At 44.3% G+C, this 15,746-nt stretch overlaps 1 protein-coding gene across 1 annotated transcript in view; it reads right to left on the reverse strand.

Annotated features, from left to right (window-relative positions):
- Nucleotides 1–1,633: 1,633 nt before the first annotated feature.
- Nucleotides 1,634–15,746, reverse strand: part of EXT1 (exostosin glycosyltransferase 1) — a 166,229-nt gene continuing 152,116 nt past the window's right edge. Inside the window, exons 5-11 of the mRNA XM_035317356.1 lie at nucleotides 14,616–14,748; nucleotides 13,176–13,294; nucleotides 12,356–12,451; nucleotides 9,491–9,580; nucleotides 5,644–5,804; nucleotides 4,521–4,692; nucleotides 1,634–2,111 (exon numbers count right to left, since the gene is read on the reverse strand). Of these exons, the coding sequence (XP_035173247.1) occupies nucleotides 1,926–2,111; nucleotides 4,521–4,692; nucleotides 5,644–5,804; nucleotides 9,491–9,580; nucleotides 12,356–12,451; nucleotides 13,176–13,294; nucleotides 14,616–14,748 (957 nt within the window). The 3' untranslated portion in view covers nucleotides 1,634–1,925. The remainder of the gene's footprint in view (nucleotides 2,112–4,520; nucleotides 4,693–5,643; nucleotides 5,805–9,490; nucleotides 9,581–12,355; nucleotides 12,452–13,175; nucleotides 13,295–14,615; nucleotides 14,749–15,746) is intronic.

Here is a 15,746-nt window from a genome sequence, read left to right on the forward strand (position 1 = left end):
CCTTTCAGCAGCAGTTAGTCACTGGCTGCAGTCTCACACATGTTTTGGCAGATTCCTTTAAAGATTTGGTTCAGATTTAACAGAAAATGTCAGGAACCTGATGTTCCTGCCCTAACTCGCTGTGCTCTGCAATACATATGCAAAGCGAACCCCTCTTTGCAAGTCTTCACATGCCAAATTGCATACAAACATTTAGTAATATGCACCTTGCAGTTTTAAAGCAACTTTCAGGTTAGGGATCTTGATCTTGCCATCTCAAGAAAAAATTGTTTAGGCTTTATGGCATTCCCTCTAATACCAATAACGATTATTTTACAAACAAGGATCTGAGGCATGCCTCATGGGAGTTGCTTAAAACTGTGTAGTAAGTCACTGCTTGAGCCTGAATGAAACTTAATTCTCGTCCATCCTTCCTGTTTCTCCAGCTACTCTTCACCCCTGGTACTGGACAGCCTGGATGCAAAGTAATGAGGTATAGAAAGGCTTACTGGTCCGTGGTGTGTGGGCACGACGCTACGCCCTCTTGCTGTGACTCCAGCAGAGCTCACAGGGTGGCTATTGTTACAGAACGCCCCAACGCACCTCATAAAAATGTGAGATTTTGAAATGTTTTTAAAGTGCTTATTGTCTTAGCAAATCATAACAGCACCTTCCTGACCCAGATCACCACTTCCGTTTTCATTCTTCAATTTAAAGAAGCACATAAATAAGCAAAGCAGTACAAAGAAGTAAACAACTGGAATACTTCCACTTAAAAAATACTTCCATCTGAAATGATAAAACCATTTTGGAGCGTGAGCAACACTGGTATTTCCAGGGCAGGTTTTTGCCCAAGTTACCCTGCCTCAAGCAAGTCTGGGAGAACCAACCCACTGCTTCCAGCACCGGTATCTGACAACGCACTTTACTTCAGGTGTCAGAACTCCAGGAGGGAATTTCTCCACTTATTTGCACCAAAAAATAAGAAGAGAATCCTGTGATCTGATTGCATTTAAAACACTTTGTTACAGGCCAAATTCCTGTGTTGCAAGCTCTAACATGCTTCCTTTTTTTGCCAGCATCCCTCTTGCCCTCAACACAAAGCTATTTCTAGAGGCTCGGCTGCTGTGGCCAGGCAGCAGCACTCCCTCGACAGCAATGGCTCCGGCAGGCTGCGTGTGCCCCACGCCGGCCGTGCCACACTCGCCCACTGGCAGGGCCACAAGGAATGAGGCTCTGCTGCCAGAAGCAGCAAGCACCGGCGGCCTGCTCCTCGGCAGGGATGTTTTTCTGCCCGCTCAGAGCAGGGCCGGGTGTGTTCCAACACAGGCCCCCCGCCAGCAGGATCTACGCTCGCGCATCGCTCACTGTGGGCTCTCCAGTTTTCCATCCATCCCAAGGAGTTTTGCCATACTGGCCTCTACCGGCTTGCGGAAAATGGAGAAACAAAATATTAAAAAGTCAGCAGTAAAGGAGAAACATAATACTTCATTTCTGTCCTGCTTGTGCTCAATTCATTTCTGAAACTGCTGCATTTTCTCCCTGTGAGATTCAAGCGTTTAACTGTGCAGGGGAAAATGAATGAAAATTGCAATGACAATCAAACGCATGAAAGAAAGAAATGGCAGCTTTGAAATATTCACAACCAACACAATTTTGATTAAAGAAAGAACTCTGTTTTTAATAGTTTTTTTTTTGATCATTAAAAAAGTTTAAACCTGCATAGCAATCATTTCAAAAATAATTATTTAATGTTCCATAATGAAACTGTACACAACCTAGTCGTGAGCAACAGAAGCCTGCCAGGCGGGTGAAGCAGTCCGGAGCCGCGCGCCCCCGAGCGCCGCTCGCCGTTTTTGGGTACGGCCGTGCCGCGGCACAGTCTGGCTCCAGGCGCCGACGGCTGCGCGGGGCTGGGGGTGGCTCGGCCCCCTCGGCAGCGCTCCTCAGAGTCGTTCAATGTCTCGGTACTTCTTTCTCAGGATGGAGACCTGGTCTTTAAAGAGGACAGGGTCGAGCCTCATCTGAGAGTGGATCAGCGGCATATAGCCAAACCAGCTGGCGAAAGTGTTCATGCAGCTCTGCCGCTGGGCGAAGTGGTCAGGGTCGGCCCAACGCGAGGCCCGGGACGTCTGTGTGGAGAGGAGAGCAGAAGTTAGGCGGCGGCTGTGAGGAAACAAAATGGCGGGCGCCACGGCCAGGCGGACACCATGCTGTGGGGTGCTGTCACCAGGGCTTGATAGCGCCCGGCTCCGTGGCAGCCACAGAGGATGAAGTCTGCTCTGTGAGGGGTTTCAAGATAGGGGAAGGACGCCCCATCTGTGGTGGTAGCTGTTGATGGCAGGCTGGACACGCCAGCATTCAAAACACCACTGAGGGCAGCACAGCACGGCGACCTGAGTCCGACTGTGTGCTGGTCTCACCCAGAGCATAACACCCCGAGGCAGGCCTTCCAGAGCCTGCCAGCATGCTATCTCACCCCATCTCTCTCTCTTTATTTTTAAACCCTCAAGCTATTTAGGAGAGAGAACAAGCCATTAAAAACCAACAGGAAAGGAAAGATGGCTGCTGTTTTCCACTGGATGTGCACATCCTACAGAGAAGCTGCTGCCCATGGACCTCAGCCATAGAAGAATACACTGAAAATAGTTTTGTCAGGTCAAACCCACATTTTTTGCAGTCCAGACCTGCAGAAATTTATACAAATTTCAACTAGCTTCTAACTGAGCTCAGTAGAAGTCACCACAAGTCGTATATATGCGAAACCCTGAGGACTGATTTTCCAAAGTTGAGGGCAGCTCTAATTCCTATAAAAGTCCATTGAAAATGAACATCTCTGAGAAAAGAAGCCCTAAGAGCTTTAAAGCAGTTATCACTCTCTATCTGTACCTGGACTATGTGTATGAGCACAACAGAACCATGAGGAGAAACCATGAATGCTGTGAAACTGCTGTTTTGTTTTGTGTCACTTCTCATGCATCTCTATGGCACTTATGTTCCCACATTTGTTTAAAAACAAATCTAAATTCATAAGCTCAAAGTGTGCTAATTAAAATGTGAAGAAACTGATAAAATCAGGCAACTGCCAAATGACTGTTGTATAAGATTTGATCTTTATCCAAGGCCTGTCCAGTTTAGCTCAAGTGGTAGCTTATAATGTGCATTGATTACAGACTCTTGACTATACACAGGCACTAAAGAGCAAGCAAAAGCTTGTTGCTAGAGGATTATAGCAGACATTCTGTCCATTAGCAGTGAATTTCCATATGACTATTAATCTCTGTCACAACACGGAGGTTATGTTAATTTTTTATTTGTCTTTCAAGGAATTATGAATGTATTCCGTTACATTTCCAAAAGCTGCAGGAACAACTTGTCTTTTAGAGAGTTATAGTTCATAGCTGACTCAAGCCATCCTCACTAAAAAAAGAAAAATGAATGTTCAGACTTTGCCAAACAGCCAAAGCACATCCCTGTGGAAGGGTGAATCTCAAACTGGAAGCTACAGGCACTTTCTGGATGACACCTTATTGTTCACATAAAGTCTCCCAGGTACCCAGATGAGTCTGAACTGCTGAATACGTCCTATACATGAGATGAAAATGCAGCGGTGTACAGATAAGGGAGTCTACAAACTGGTATGGCTACTCCCCACTCAAAGATCCAGGTAATGCTAATAGAAAATGTGAGGGGAATATAGAGGGCTCATATTTTCTCCTGTCTCCTCCTTCCCCTAGTAATCCTGGTAGTACTGATCACAGACACTGTGGCAGCACAGATAGAAGATGGCTTAGGACTTGAAGGTCTTACAGGACTTTTTATTACTCTCATCACTTGCTCACACAAGGGAGGAGCAGGTGTGGCCCCAAGTTAACACGTATACCTGTTACTAGAAGGTATACCTATTTCTGCCACAATAGAATACTTATCCAGGAGCTGGAAGAGGCCCCAAAGCACACGTTTCATGGCTGATAGTGAGTGATGGTGTCACCATGGGACAAAATGTTTCTTGTGGGAAAAACAAAACAAAACAAAAAAAAAAACAACAGTTTAAAAATCATGAATTACCTCTGTTGTGACAGTCTAATGTCAGTGCTTGAATCGCAGTATATACTTGAAAATGGTATAGCGATGGCCTGGTACATTATATATTCATTTTTAATAATTAAAAACATAAAACCTTTTGAGAATTTAATTCTGTTTCTAGGATTCCATGAAGTCTTAGGTCTAGAATATTTAATTAGAAAAATGGAGTTTAACTAAAAGTCAGTCATCAGCATCATCAGTTCTGTGACTGTGAGATCACTGTGAATAACAACATAGTGTGAGAAATTACGAAGACAAGTTGTCATCTATAGTAGATGTTTGCCATTTCTCCCTCTGGACTTCCTGTCATTATAATAAGCAAATCTATAGTCTACTTATAGCTAAAAACTGCAAAAAATAGACAGAACGCTATTCATTCTGTAAGCCTAATTTGAAATTCAAAATGTTATATTGTCAATACATCCCAACAGCTAAGATATGCTGTGGATACATACCTGTCCCATCATGGTCTCCTTATACTGTTTTTTCTGTGTTACTTTGATTGGAGGCAATTTTGTCACAGCTGACACCAAAAAATTCATTAGAATGTCCTCACAATTGGCCAGTTGGTCCACCATATTCTTTAGGCTGGCAGGCAGGTAATGAGTGTACAGGTAGTGATAATATCTGGAAAGCAACAGAAGGGTTATTAAGACAAGTCACTGGGCTTTCAGGGATTATGAACTCTCAGCTGAGACAGAAATTTTGTCCTCAATTCTGGATACACCAGATCCTTTCTTCTGTCTCATCCTCCAACAAGAAGGGAGAACTAATCAGTATCTCATCAAAATAGTAAACAGCACTAATAACAAAACAAAATATAAGTTTTTTTTTAAATGTTAAAAGAAATAATACAGACCTAAGCGTTAAGATAATGAAGAAGTAAGAATGAGAGCACCCTCATTGCTATATTGGGATAGCTAATACCAATGTGTTTATCTTCTATTTCTTCTTTCAAAACTGTTCAGTCAGAGAAAACTGTTAAAATAGCCTGCTACTGTCCTCATTGTTCAAATTATTCTCCTTTGGGCCTATATCATCCCCTACAGTCTTCTTTGCTGGGGATTAGGTACTGCAGAATATGATGCCTTTCTCCTAAAATCTAGAAAGGCCTTTGGTCTGCGGAAGTTCTAACAACAGGGGTTTTCCCCAGTATGCGGATCTGTGATGTGTCCACTCTGCTACATTTTTAGAGTAGCCAGAAGACTTTGCAGACTGCAGCTGTCAGCCAACACATACCCAGAGCTGGTCTGGAATAACCTCCTTTCTGCTATGCTACAGGCCATTCAGCCGAGCCGCTTAATGAATTCGGGAACCCTTTGAAGTGTGTAATTCCTGATGTTAAAAAGAGCAGTCCGACTGCCTCAAAATACAAGTGACTTCAAAGAGACCCAACAAGCGCAATAATGATTACCAGATCCCCAGAGCTAAACCAAGAACTTAAATTATTACCCCATAAAAAGTAGACCCATTTATTATCTTTCAATTTTTCCCCTCCCCGGAAGAGTGTTCTTCATCCCCCTCTCCCCCCACTTTGTTTCATGCAGAAGGAGGACAGCAGATGCTTTGGATTCTTACTTGTGGTAAATAGCAGCTCCTGTCAATACCATGGAATAGTCATTAGTCCACTTGGAGGTATAGCCCCACCTCTCCTTAGTGTTGTCCCAGAAGTGACTGCGAGCAGGGTACCCTACAATTCTCTCTGGAAAACTCTGCCAAACTGTAAAGGCAAAATCCACCTGCAGACAGAGGCATAGGCCAAATGAATACCAAAACTGTTTCAAAAAATGTCAACAGAACAAAACATTACCTTGCCACTAATTCATAATTCAAAATCTTGGAACTGTTGCAAAACATTAATTCTATGTATTCATCGGTAAATTAAACTGACTGCTTGACATTTTGCCCTATAATTATGCACATTTTAATGGTTCCTGTTAAAGGGAGTCTAGAGCATCACAGCATTACATTAACATTTTCAAGCTTGCCCTTTACATATCAAACCTTTTCAAGTTACAGAAAGAATAGGTGTAGGTGCATGCATTTATACTGAGATGCAATATGGAGTGGTCATAACCATGTGGTAAGCTGAACCTTTTGCATGTATTTGTGCATTTCACTTACCTACCATTTCAGTACTGTCAACACAAAGCTTGGAAAATTGGGAGTCAAGCACCTTAAAGTTCTAGGGGTAGCTCAGTGAGGTTAAAACTAGCAACCAGTGTGGATTCCTTTTTTATTTTCCATCTGTTCTGAGCCTTTAAGGTACATGCAGGTGATACTTTTAAGACTGTATGTCCAAGAGGGTTAAACGTATAGCTTAATAAAGAGGAAGAGAGATTACCATGTAGCTAAATGTCTTTAGGAGCCTGCACTTTAAAAAAATGAATGGGACTGTATGAGTCACAAGATGTTAAATGCTGACAATAGTTTCTTATACCTGTTCATTTATGTATTATTTTTCTCTTGTACCTAGATTAATAACTCAAATCTCAGAGGACTGGGAAGGTGATATGAGATTGCCACCCTGGGATCCCACCAAACAAATATTGGTGATATGAGGAAAGGGATGATTGGGGTAGTTTGCAGAAGGCTCATCAGCATTTGGTTTGAAAGGAGTTTGGTAAAAATACATATGGAAAGATTTTTATTACAGTAAAGTTGGTTGGCAGTCCCTTCAACTTATGCTTTGCAGCTTGAGCTAGACTTAGATTTTTAAAAGGATTAAAGGCAATCCTAACTGTCCCACTCAAAACCAAGAAAAAGAGACATTTGTTTCTGCATTGAATATAAAGTTCCCTCTCAATACCAGAGGGACCTAAAACCTTGCTCAAAAATGCTTGGAAAACCTTCCAAGAACACAGCCAAAGTCAAGGGTGTAAGGGTTAGATAAAGAAGAGCTGCTCTGAGAACAGTCAGTCACATCTTGTGTGATTATTGTCAGACTTCTCTCATTTACAAGCATTTTTTATGAAACAGAAGAGTCACACATGTACTGGAACACAAAGTTAGGGACTAGCTATTTTCTTTCAAGTTGTTTCAAGGAATCTGAGGCCAACGAAAAAGACAATGCGCACAAACCAGTTACCGTTGTGATAGTTCTGATCTCATCCAAATCAATACCACATGAAAAAGCTAAAAGGTTTTTCTCCCTGTGAAGGCCTTTCCCATAAAGCCTGCCATCTGTTTTCTTTCGAGATGTTTGAGAATCTCAAACTTAAATAAATAATAAAGCGGCAACACCCAGCGTCCTCACTTGTGTATTCAAGTATCTGTCCTTGTACCAGTGAAACACAATAAAGCAATCGCACTAACAGGAAAAAAAAATCACTAGTCTTTATCCTGTGTCATTTTTAGTAGCATTGCCACACAGCTGATCAGCAGGAAAAGCCAGCCTGGCTGCCAGTCTCTTAAATCCCCGTATCATTTCTAACTCATGCTGATTTCTAATTACTTCCCACACAAACATCCCTCTGTGCACATGACACAGGTCCTCTCACAGGAGCAACTGTGTGCCATTCTGCTGTGAATGGAAAATCTTTTCTGCACGAGAAGTGGACAGAGCAGAAGATGTGTCTGGTGACTGCTCCTCCCAACAGGAATGTGACCGCGTTTGACCATGTTGCTAAACTGCCTATTTTGGTCCCTGAAGCTTTGCCACGACGACCACCCATGAGCAGCCAGTTTCAAGGGATGTTTCATACCACACGTTTCATGTCCACTTTTGAAACAGGCTGTTTCTTTGTGTAAGCTGCATGATGAAGGAAATGAAGAAGTAGAAAGGCCCCAGTTCTTCACAGAGAGCCACCAAAGAGAGACGCTGACCCCAGCATCCTGGCTGATGCATGCCAAAGTGGCAAAAGAGAGATGGCCAGCCAGAACTCTCTGCAACACAGGGCTGTGAGGCTCACGGAGCCAAAACCCACCATGCACACATGCAGTATGGGCAGCAAGCTGCTCACGGGAGGGAAGAATTCCCAGAGAAATGCATACGTTGTTTGACACAGTAACAAATGTTTGCATTTCAGAATGTTGAGTGTAAAGCAGGGCCAAGTCGAACCCAAACACTATTTATTTCACATACATTCCAAAAGCCTGAGTGACTACAAAGTTTGGATGATGACAAATACCAGGTAAAACAAAACAAAGCCCCAAATCCTCACGGAATCCGCAGGTTGGATTGCTGTCACGACTACCTCAGTGCAGACTGACAGGTCTTACCATGGACCTCAGGGCAGCTGACATAGGACCCTTCATCCTGGGCAACAACCTATTAGGAACTCCAGCCCTAGGACAAATGCCTTTTTTTTAGTTTGGGGTTTTGGGGCTGTGCAGGGCTTTGCACATGATTTTTACAGCAACTGTATTCTTCCTCATCGAGCAGGAACTACCAAGATGTAACCTTGGTATCACACAGGTTCAATGCCATTTTTAAAGCAGAAGAGGGCTGTCATGGCTCCTTCTGGAGCAGTTTAACAACAGCACAACAAAGCCATAACTGGGAGAACAGCAGTTGCAATCTGATCCATTTAGAACAATTACAGTGACATGTTAGGGTACACAGCAGTTACTGGTGGCTAGCGTTAGCCATTTCCTCACTAACACACAAGCAGTAATTGCATCAGTGAAAGGTCCACATCACCGACAAAGAAAACGGTTTCATAAAGGTGAAGTGGGGAGAAAGGAATGGCCATGGACATGGAGAAAAAAAAGGGGGAAACAAAAGAAAATCGAGCTTTTCAGGCTATTCCCTGGCCATCATTAATAATGCATTTCCCAAATATTGCACTCTATATAAACTGTCATCAGTTGCTCCTGTGGTTCTCAGGAAGAGGCTCCAGAAATCAATACTCATCCCAGTTGTAAAAATTGGTTTTCTACAGTATTTTTCTTTCTTAGCACTATCTTGCTCTTGGCACAAACACTCCAACAACTGAACTAGCAAAGATCTCCAACTTTCTGGGATGACAGAACAGTCAGTGAGAGAGCATTCCTCAGTGAAACCCTGCACTGGGGTGGTGACACTGCTTTGGAGCGACAGCAGTTCCCTGCTGCTGACACCCCTACTTTCCCCACCTACACCCTACTGGTAATGCGGGGGGAAGAAACGCTACCCTAATCAGAAGAGTGAGAACAGAGCATTGAAGCTGACTGCTCTTGGCTGCCTACGCCCGCCTGCAGCTATGTTACTAAAATAATAAAGAACGGAAGAACCATATGCTAATGATGAGCCAATTAACCGGGGTGAAAAGCTCTTCTGATGGTAGGCAGTGGCAGGGTTTCTGAAACAAGCGTGACACATAAAATCTGAAGAGTACTGCGGGAAACCTTATCGCACTTGTTCGCTGGCAAGGCCAAGGGAAGAGGTGTGCTCAAGGTGAGCCGGGGAGCCAAGGCAAACGCTCAGGATGACAGAGACCCTTACCTCAGTGGTTGAAAGCACGGTGTCCTCATCCAGGCTTAGCACTGCATCCGTCACTATGTTGTCGTAGGGTAGGAAGCGACTGCTCATAACCTGTGGGCATCCAAGGGAGAAAAAAAATCATTTAAAGGAGTCATTTCCATGGAAATATTCTATTTCATTCCTCACTCCGATGTCCTTTTGTCTTGGGCACATTGCATGTCTGTCTGATAGAAAGGACGACTTAGTTCAGGAGGGAAAGACTGTCATTTTCATCACTCCAGCAGTCAGCTTACACCTTCTGCTTGAGGAGTTATTTCTGAGCAGATCTCTGCCTTTGGGGCAGGCTGCTTTCCTTATGTGACAAACCGTAATGGTCCACGCTGAGAATTAGATGTACCTACAGCTTCCTGAGGCAGGACGTGCTCCCTGGCAGCTAGGACAGTCCCTCTGTCCTCCCGTGGGGTGTGAGGATCACAGACAACGAAGCACTGACAGGGACTTTGCAGCACTCATAAGGCTACACAGCTGGGAACCAAAGAGTCCAGGCTGTGTGTGAAGACGTTACACTACCAGGATTGTACCCCTGTCAAGTGGTACAGCTCCATCTCTGTGTGCTGCTGTTGCTTCAACAGGGAGCTGCTGCCAAATGGTGCAACGCTTTCCATCAGAGAAGGAGAACAGCCTAAGGAACACGAGTACCACTTGAGCTTCCTCTGCATCAAGAATTATATTGATACTGTGGCGTTTTTAAAAGTCACATTCCTGAGTGGAATATGAGGTACATATAAAATCTATACGCAGAATAGCTTTTAAAAACTACGGCAGGACAGCCCTCAAGGAAATAAGAAATAGAGAAGTGGGATCAAAAAGGTAACAGCGAGAGATGCTGCTGAGATGAGATGAGAATCCATATGGTTTCTTTACCAGACTAATTAGCACCTTTGGAGAGCTGATGAGTGGTAATAAGGACATGACACTATTTGTTTCCCTCAATTACTAGGAAAAATAGCCTGTCTAGTTAATAGACTTCTTTTCAAACGCATTATCTGAAGAAATCACTACAAAAATCAGGCCTGGCTAGGGAACATCACTGTCTGGAAACAGGGACATGGAGAAGTTTTTCATGTCGCTTGTAATGGACGTGGTAATTTCTGCATCCCTTGCAACCTGTTCGGAACCAAGTTCCTAAACCCATGCCATGACTGGGAGAAAGCTCTGTCTCCATACTCAGGAGGCTCACAGCATCTGCCTGGAGAGCATCTCTTCATCGCTGCGATGGGCCTCTGTCCAGGAACGCCGTGGCTGTGAGGGAGAGGCGATCTGGCAGGTGTTGACAGTTCTGATTTGCTTATGCAGAGGCAAAGCAGAGCAAGCGGCAGTCAGGAGACCCAGGTTCTCACCCTAGCTCTTTCACAGACGGTGGAAGACAAATAGTACAATAGTCAGGATTACCCACGTATTTTCTTTTCCTAGCTAAAGCTCCCTGTTGCAAAATGCATGTGATAATGTATCGTGATTTCATGGGTAGGAGTGGAAGGTTAGATTAAGGCAGACCTCCGCGAGCCCCTGGCCAGAGTGACTGTGCCTGCCAGAATGCTTCAGTTAGGTCTGGAGATGAAAAGCAGTTCCTTTGTACAGCCTTTGAATTGGACTGCTCTGTCTCTGCTAGCTTTGTCCAAACAAGCAGCTTTTCTGCGCGAGAAGCCATTTGGCATATATTGGGATATTAGAGAGATGAGACTGTCCACTACAAACACACCTTTGTGTACTCAGGAGACTCATTTGTAATCTAAACAGTGCCTGGGCCAATTTCTACAAATCCTGTAGAACTGGTCAGAGGTTTTCTCCTCTATCTCACCTCTGCAAGCTTTCCAAAAAGAAAAAAAAACAAAACCCTACAATGTTCAAAAGACTCAGACATCACTACAGACAGTCTTTCTTGGCCCCACAGCAACTCTCCTGATACTGTTTACACGGCTAGCTGAGGCATAAGCCATTAGCTGCCAACTTTGCAGGGCCCTCGCGTTCCCTTTGTTCAGGTGATTGGGGTACAAGACCAAAGACAGGACCATAAATTCAAAACAGGATAGTGCAGCCCAAGCAGCTAAAAGTTCTCTTTGCAAATTCAGAGCTCAAGAGACAAACGATACAGATCGCAGAGGGGCCAGCCCAAATGTGTCTCAGTCATGGCCTTGGAACAAGAAGCCCTGCTTCCCTCAGGCCTGACTTTGGAAAGGAATCATCCATCCACTTCAGCACAGATTTTAAAAAAAGCCTCTCCTCTCATCTGGGTGCTGTCTGTTTCAGCTTTGGGGAAGCACGAACAAACAAGTGTGTTGCACAGCAGGGGATGACACTGTGGTTTTGTTCCCAGGCAAGCACCCCTTGTCCCTTCCTTTATTTTATGGTGGGGTTCCATCCCTGACAGCAGTCTGCTAGCAGGACATGAGAGAAGGCACTCTGTGGAATTTGGTTTGGCACTATCCACTCTCATCTTTTCCTCTGCTTTTGGGTCAGCTGATCCCCAAGCCTTGCATCTGACTGCTCGGACTTAGTAATCAGCTGCATCGCTGCTTTCATGTCCCCGCAAAGATACAGAAATCTCCAAAGAAGGGGGCAGCACTGCCTACTCTTGGGACCACATTTCAAAGCAGGGCCCCACCTGTGAATCTCATGGCATTAATTGCCATGCTGATGACTTCTGGGAGCACAGGCCTTGTGCATCAAACACGAATTGGTGACCAAGCTGGTGCAAAGGAACAAGGAACAGAGAGGAGCTGTCACACAGTTGCAAACTACAAAGCTTTCACCGAAGCAGCTAGAAAAACAAACTCTGGTCCCACTGGAGAATATATGCAACCTTTTATGATGCTCCTCTCCACTTACCTTGCTCTCTCCTTCAATGACTATGACAGGCACAGAAGTGGCAGGCCAGCGGTGTTTGGCTGGGAGGGGTTTATCACAATTCCATAAAACAATGATCTGGAAGAGAATATTGGACCACGGTCAGACTCCTTTGTAGCAATGCAGTCCAAGCCCTACAGACTCAGATCTCTAGACAGAAATGTTGAATTCATATTTGGAATTTCCAAATCAACAAGAACGATACAAATCTGCATAAAAATATCACTTCCTACAGTAACTTCACCCATCCTGACTATATACATCCTCTCAAACAAATGTAGGCTGGACAGGAACTCAGGAAGTCTCTGTCTAGGCCAGGTCACACGGATGTCACTGATTTACTTTGGCTCACATTGAAGGCTAAAACACTTGTGACTCTCCACTACAAGAGGGTGCTCCTACTGAACTCCCCGGGGTTTCTTTTAGGCAAGCCAAAATCCCGGCACTGGGAGCCTAGGAGCCACAGTGGGAGGAAGGAAGATCACGTAGGGGCTCGTGAGGCACAGACATCCTTTTGCAGTTTGCAGCATATGCGGTTCAGATATTTAAAGTGCAGTCTTTGTTCTACCTGTCTCATGAAACAAAGGGGTTTAATGATTGTCTCTATTCCACTTGCATTATACTCAGAATTTCTGTTTCCCATGCATGCAGGTCACAGACACCAGGAATCTCAGAGAAAAGAAACATGAGAACTGAAACGGGGTTGAAACTAGAGTGAGAAGAGCTGGAGTCAATAGCCTCATCACTCCTGGGACAGCAGCTTTGTCTCAGATGTGACTGACAGTCAAACAGGGCTCCTTACCTGTGCACAGTACTGGGACTTGGCTACAGCAACCAGGAGTTTCAGCACAGGTTGAGATTGGGAAACCAGGGGAGTTACTGCATGGATAACGGCAGTGAACGTGGGGAGAGGCTTCAGACCTGAAGCAAAGAGAGATGTGCTCAGTAAAGACAAAATTGCCCCATCTTGTCGAGGTTAAAGGACTTGGAGATGGAAAGATAATCTGTGTTTAATGCAAACCTTGCCATTTTTTAGGCCATCTCCTTTAGCCTTGGATACTAAGTCCCAGACACTTCTGAGGAGTTCACTTCCCTTTAGCTCCCATGCCCCTGGAAAACCCTCACGCACAATTACTGCCTTTTTTTTACTATTTCCACAAAGGTCCTGCAATCTCTTCCTTCCATCTAGTTTGCCCACAGATAATATCCCGTTTGTTCAGCCAAGTTTCTTTCCTGACACTGGCTCTGCCTGGTTTTGTTGCCTGGCTCTGGATACTTGGCGTTTTCTAGATGCATCCATGATTTCCAGAGGCGTGTTCAGTTTCCACGGTTCCATCACAGCCTCTGTCAGATTTTTGCTCTTTCTGGATAAATCCCCATCCACATACGTCTTCAATTACCTCCTGACCTGATAATTCAGTTTGCATCTTTGCCTTCCAATTCTGATATTTTTGTCTTGCCATGCCTTCCTTTTCTGCCTGAAATAACAGATCCTGCTGGCTTCTGCCCTTAATTACTGCTCTCAGTCTTATCTATATTCATCTGTGTGGGGTCAGAGTCATTTTTCATCAAAATTCCCACAGAAACCTTCTTCTTCTCCTTTTGGAGATTACCAAAAGCACGGTAACAGCGAATTTTTAGCAGGTGGGCAGTACAGATACACACAAGTGGGATGGCACAGGCTGAGCCAAAAGTGGAAGCAAGTGTCATAAGCAGGATAATTTCAGACTGCAGGCACATTCCGCTGCAGAATTCATTGCTTAAGCTCTGCTTCAGGAAACAGCCACGTTCGTAAGACCTCTGCATTCCTTCCAGCAGGATCCATAAGAGGACACAGAGTATGGAGAATAAATCCATACCAACTATGCACTCCAATTACAAGTACCATGGGTAAATTACCACTTTTCCAATTTGCCAAGCACAAATAAACAAAGAAAGCAAAAAACTATCCTTCTTACGTCCCCTTGGGCCACAAATGGGTCAGTAACTCGGGCATTAATTACTGGCAACTGAGAAGTATGAAGGGACAGGGATTTTTTTAAAAACAGTGTTTGCAAGCGAGAGGCCCACAATGCATGTCGATGAGTCAGAGACATTCCAGTCTGCAGTGGGCAGGGAAGACTGAAACAGGATAAATGGAAAGCATCATTAACTAGGAATGAATGGCGAGTCACGAGGCACATGCTCCTCAAAGATCAACGATGTTCCAAATACCACCAGAGTGTAGGAAGGATTCACTCACCGAGATTAGCATAGTAGTAAGGAAAATCTCCCAGATATGAGGAATACTGTGGCAGTACAAATAATCCTCCAGGATGTTTGTTCCATATTAAGCTGTTACGTGATATGTGCTTAAATATTCTGTCCTGAATAATCTGGAAAACAAGAGAGGCAATGACTGTTAAATAGACTGCAATAGCCACTGGTGGGTGTGTCAGGGACTCCAGCCGACGGGAGTCCTCCTCACCCAGTTTGCAACAGGCTGAGGCACACAAATGACGAGACGTTCCTGCTTAATCTCTCCTAAAGTGACACAGAAGCTGTGTACTTCTACACCACTTCAGCAGCTCAAGCTTCAGAGCACCTCATTAGCCTCCGTGGATGTGGGGACCTTGCAATTCATTGCATTCTGTATTTCAAGTCAGGGATTTTGTCTGTGAGAGGAAGTCGGCAGCAGTAAGCCCGATTAGTGCACTGTCAGTTTTTACTATCCAGAACTCATATAAGATAATTACTTGAGGATGGCATTACAAAGCTAGGTATTATTTTGAGATAACGAGAGCATTCAAAACCACAAAGGCTTTCAGCAAATCAGGCTGCACTAATTATTCGTTTTGCTTATTACAAAGGGTATTAATATTCAGATACATCACTGATTCTGCATCTCAGTTCCATAACAGCTCCTTGTTGGCTGAAATAGAAAAAGATCTTTTGGTAACCGCCTTCTGTCTTTGCTGATGGCCACAGTCGTAGACTCCTAGATTTTTAAGGCCAGACCAGATTGCTAGGTCATCTACTTTGTCATCGGGAATGCCACAAGCTTCAAAAGAGACAGGAGCATGCAATCAGTGTGTCTTTATAACACTGGTAATAGTTACTTCAGAGCAGTGGCCAGTATGTAAGAACAGTCTGGTTCTTCCACCAACTTGCTGCGAAGCCGTAATAAGGTTCAGCAGTGGGAAGCTAGAACTAGACAAACTCAGCATCCAAGTAAGAGACACTTTTCTAGGTGCAATCTGCTGTTGGGCTACTTGCTCTTACGTATTTGTCTTCCTCCGAAGCAACAGAGGTTGGCAGGACTGGGGATGGGACACTGGAAGGGAGTGGGATTGTGAAGGAAGAATTTTCTGCTAAGGCAGCTAATCAGGATTTC

The sequence above is a fragment of the Oxyura jamaicensis genome, chromosome 2, assembly GCF_011077185.1.
Source record: "Oxyura jamaicensis isolate SHBP4307 breed ruddy duck chromosome 2, BPBGC_Ojam_1.0, whole genome shotgun sequence".
NCBI lineage: Eukaryota > Metazoa > Chordata > Aves > Anseriformes > Anatidae > Oxyura > Oxyura jamaicensis.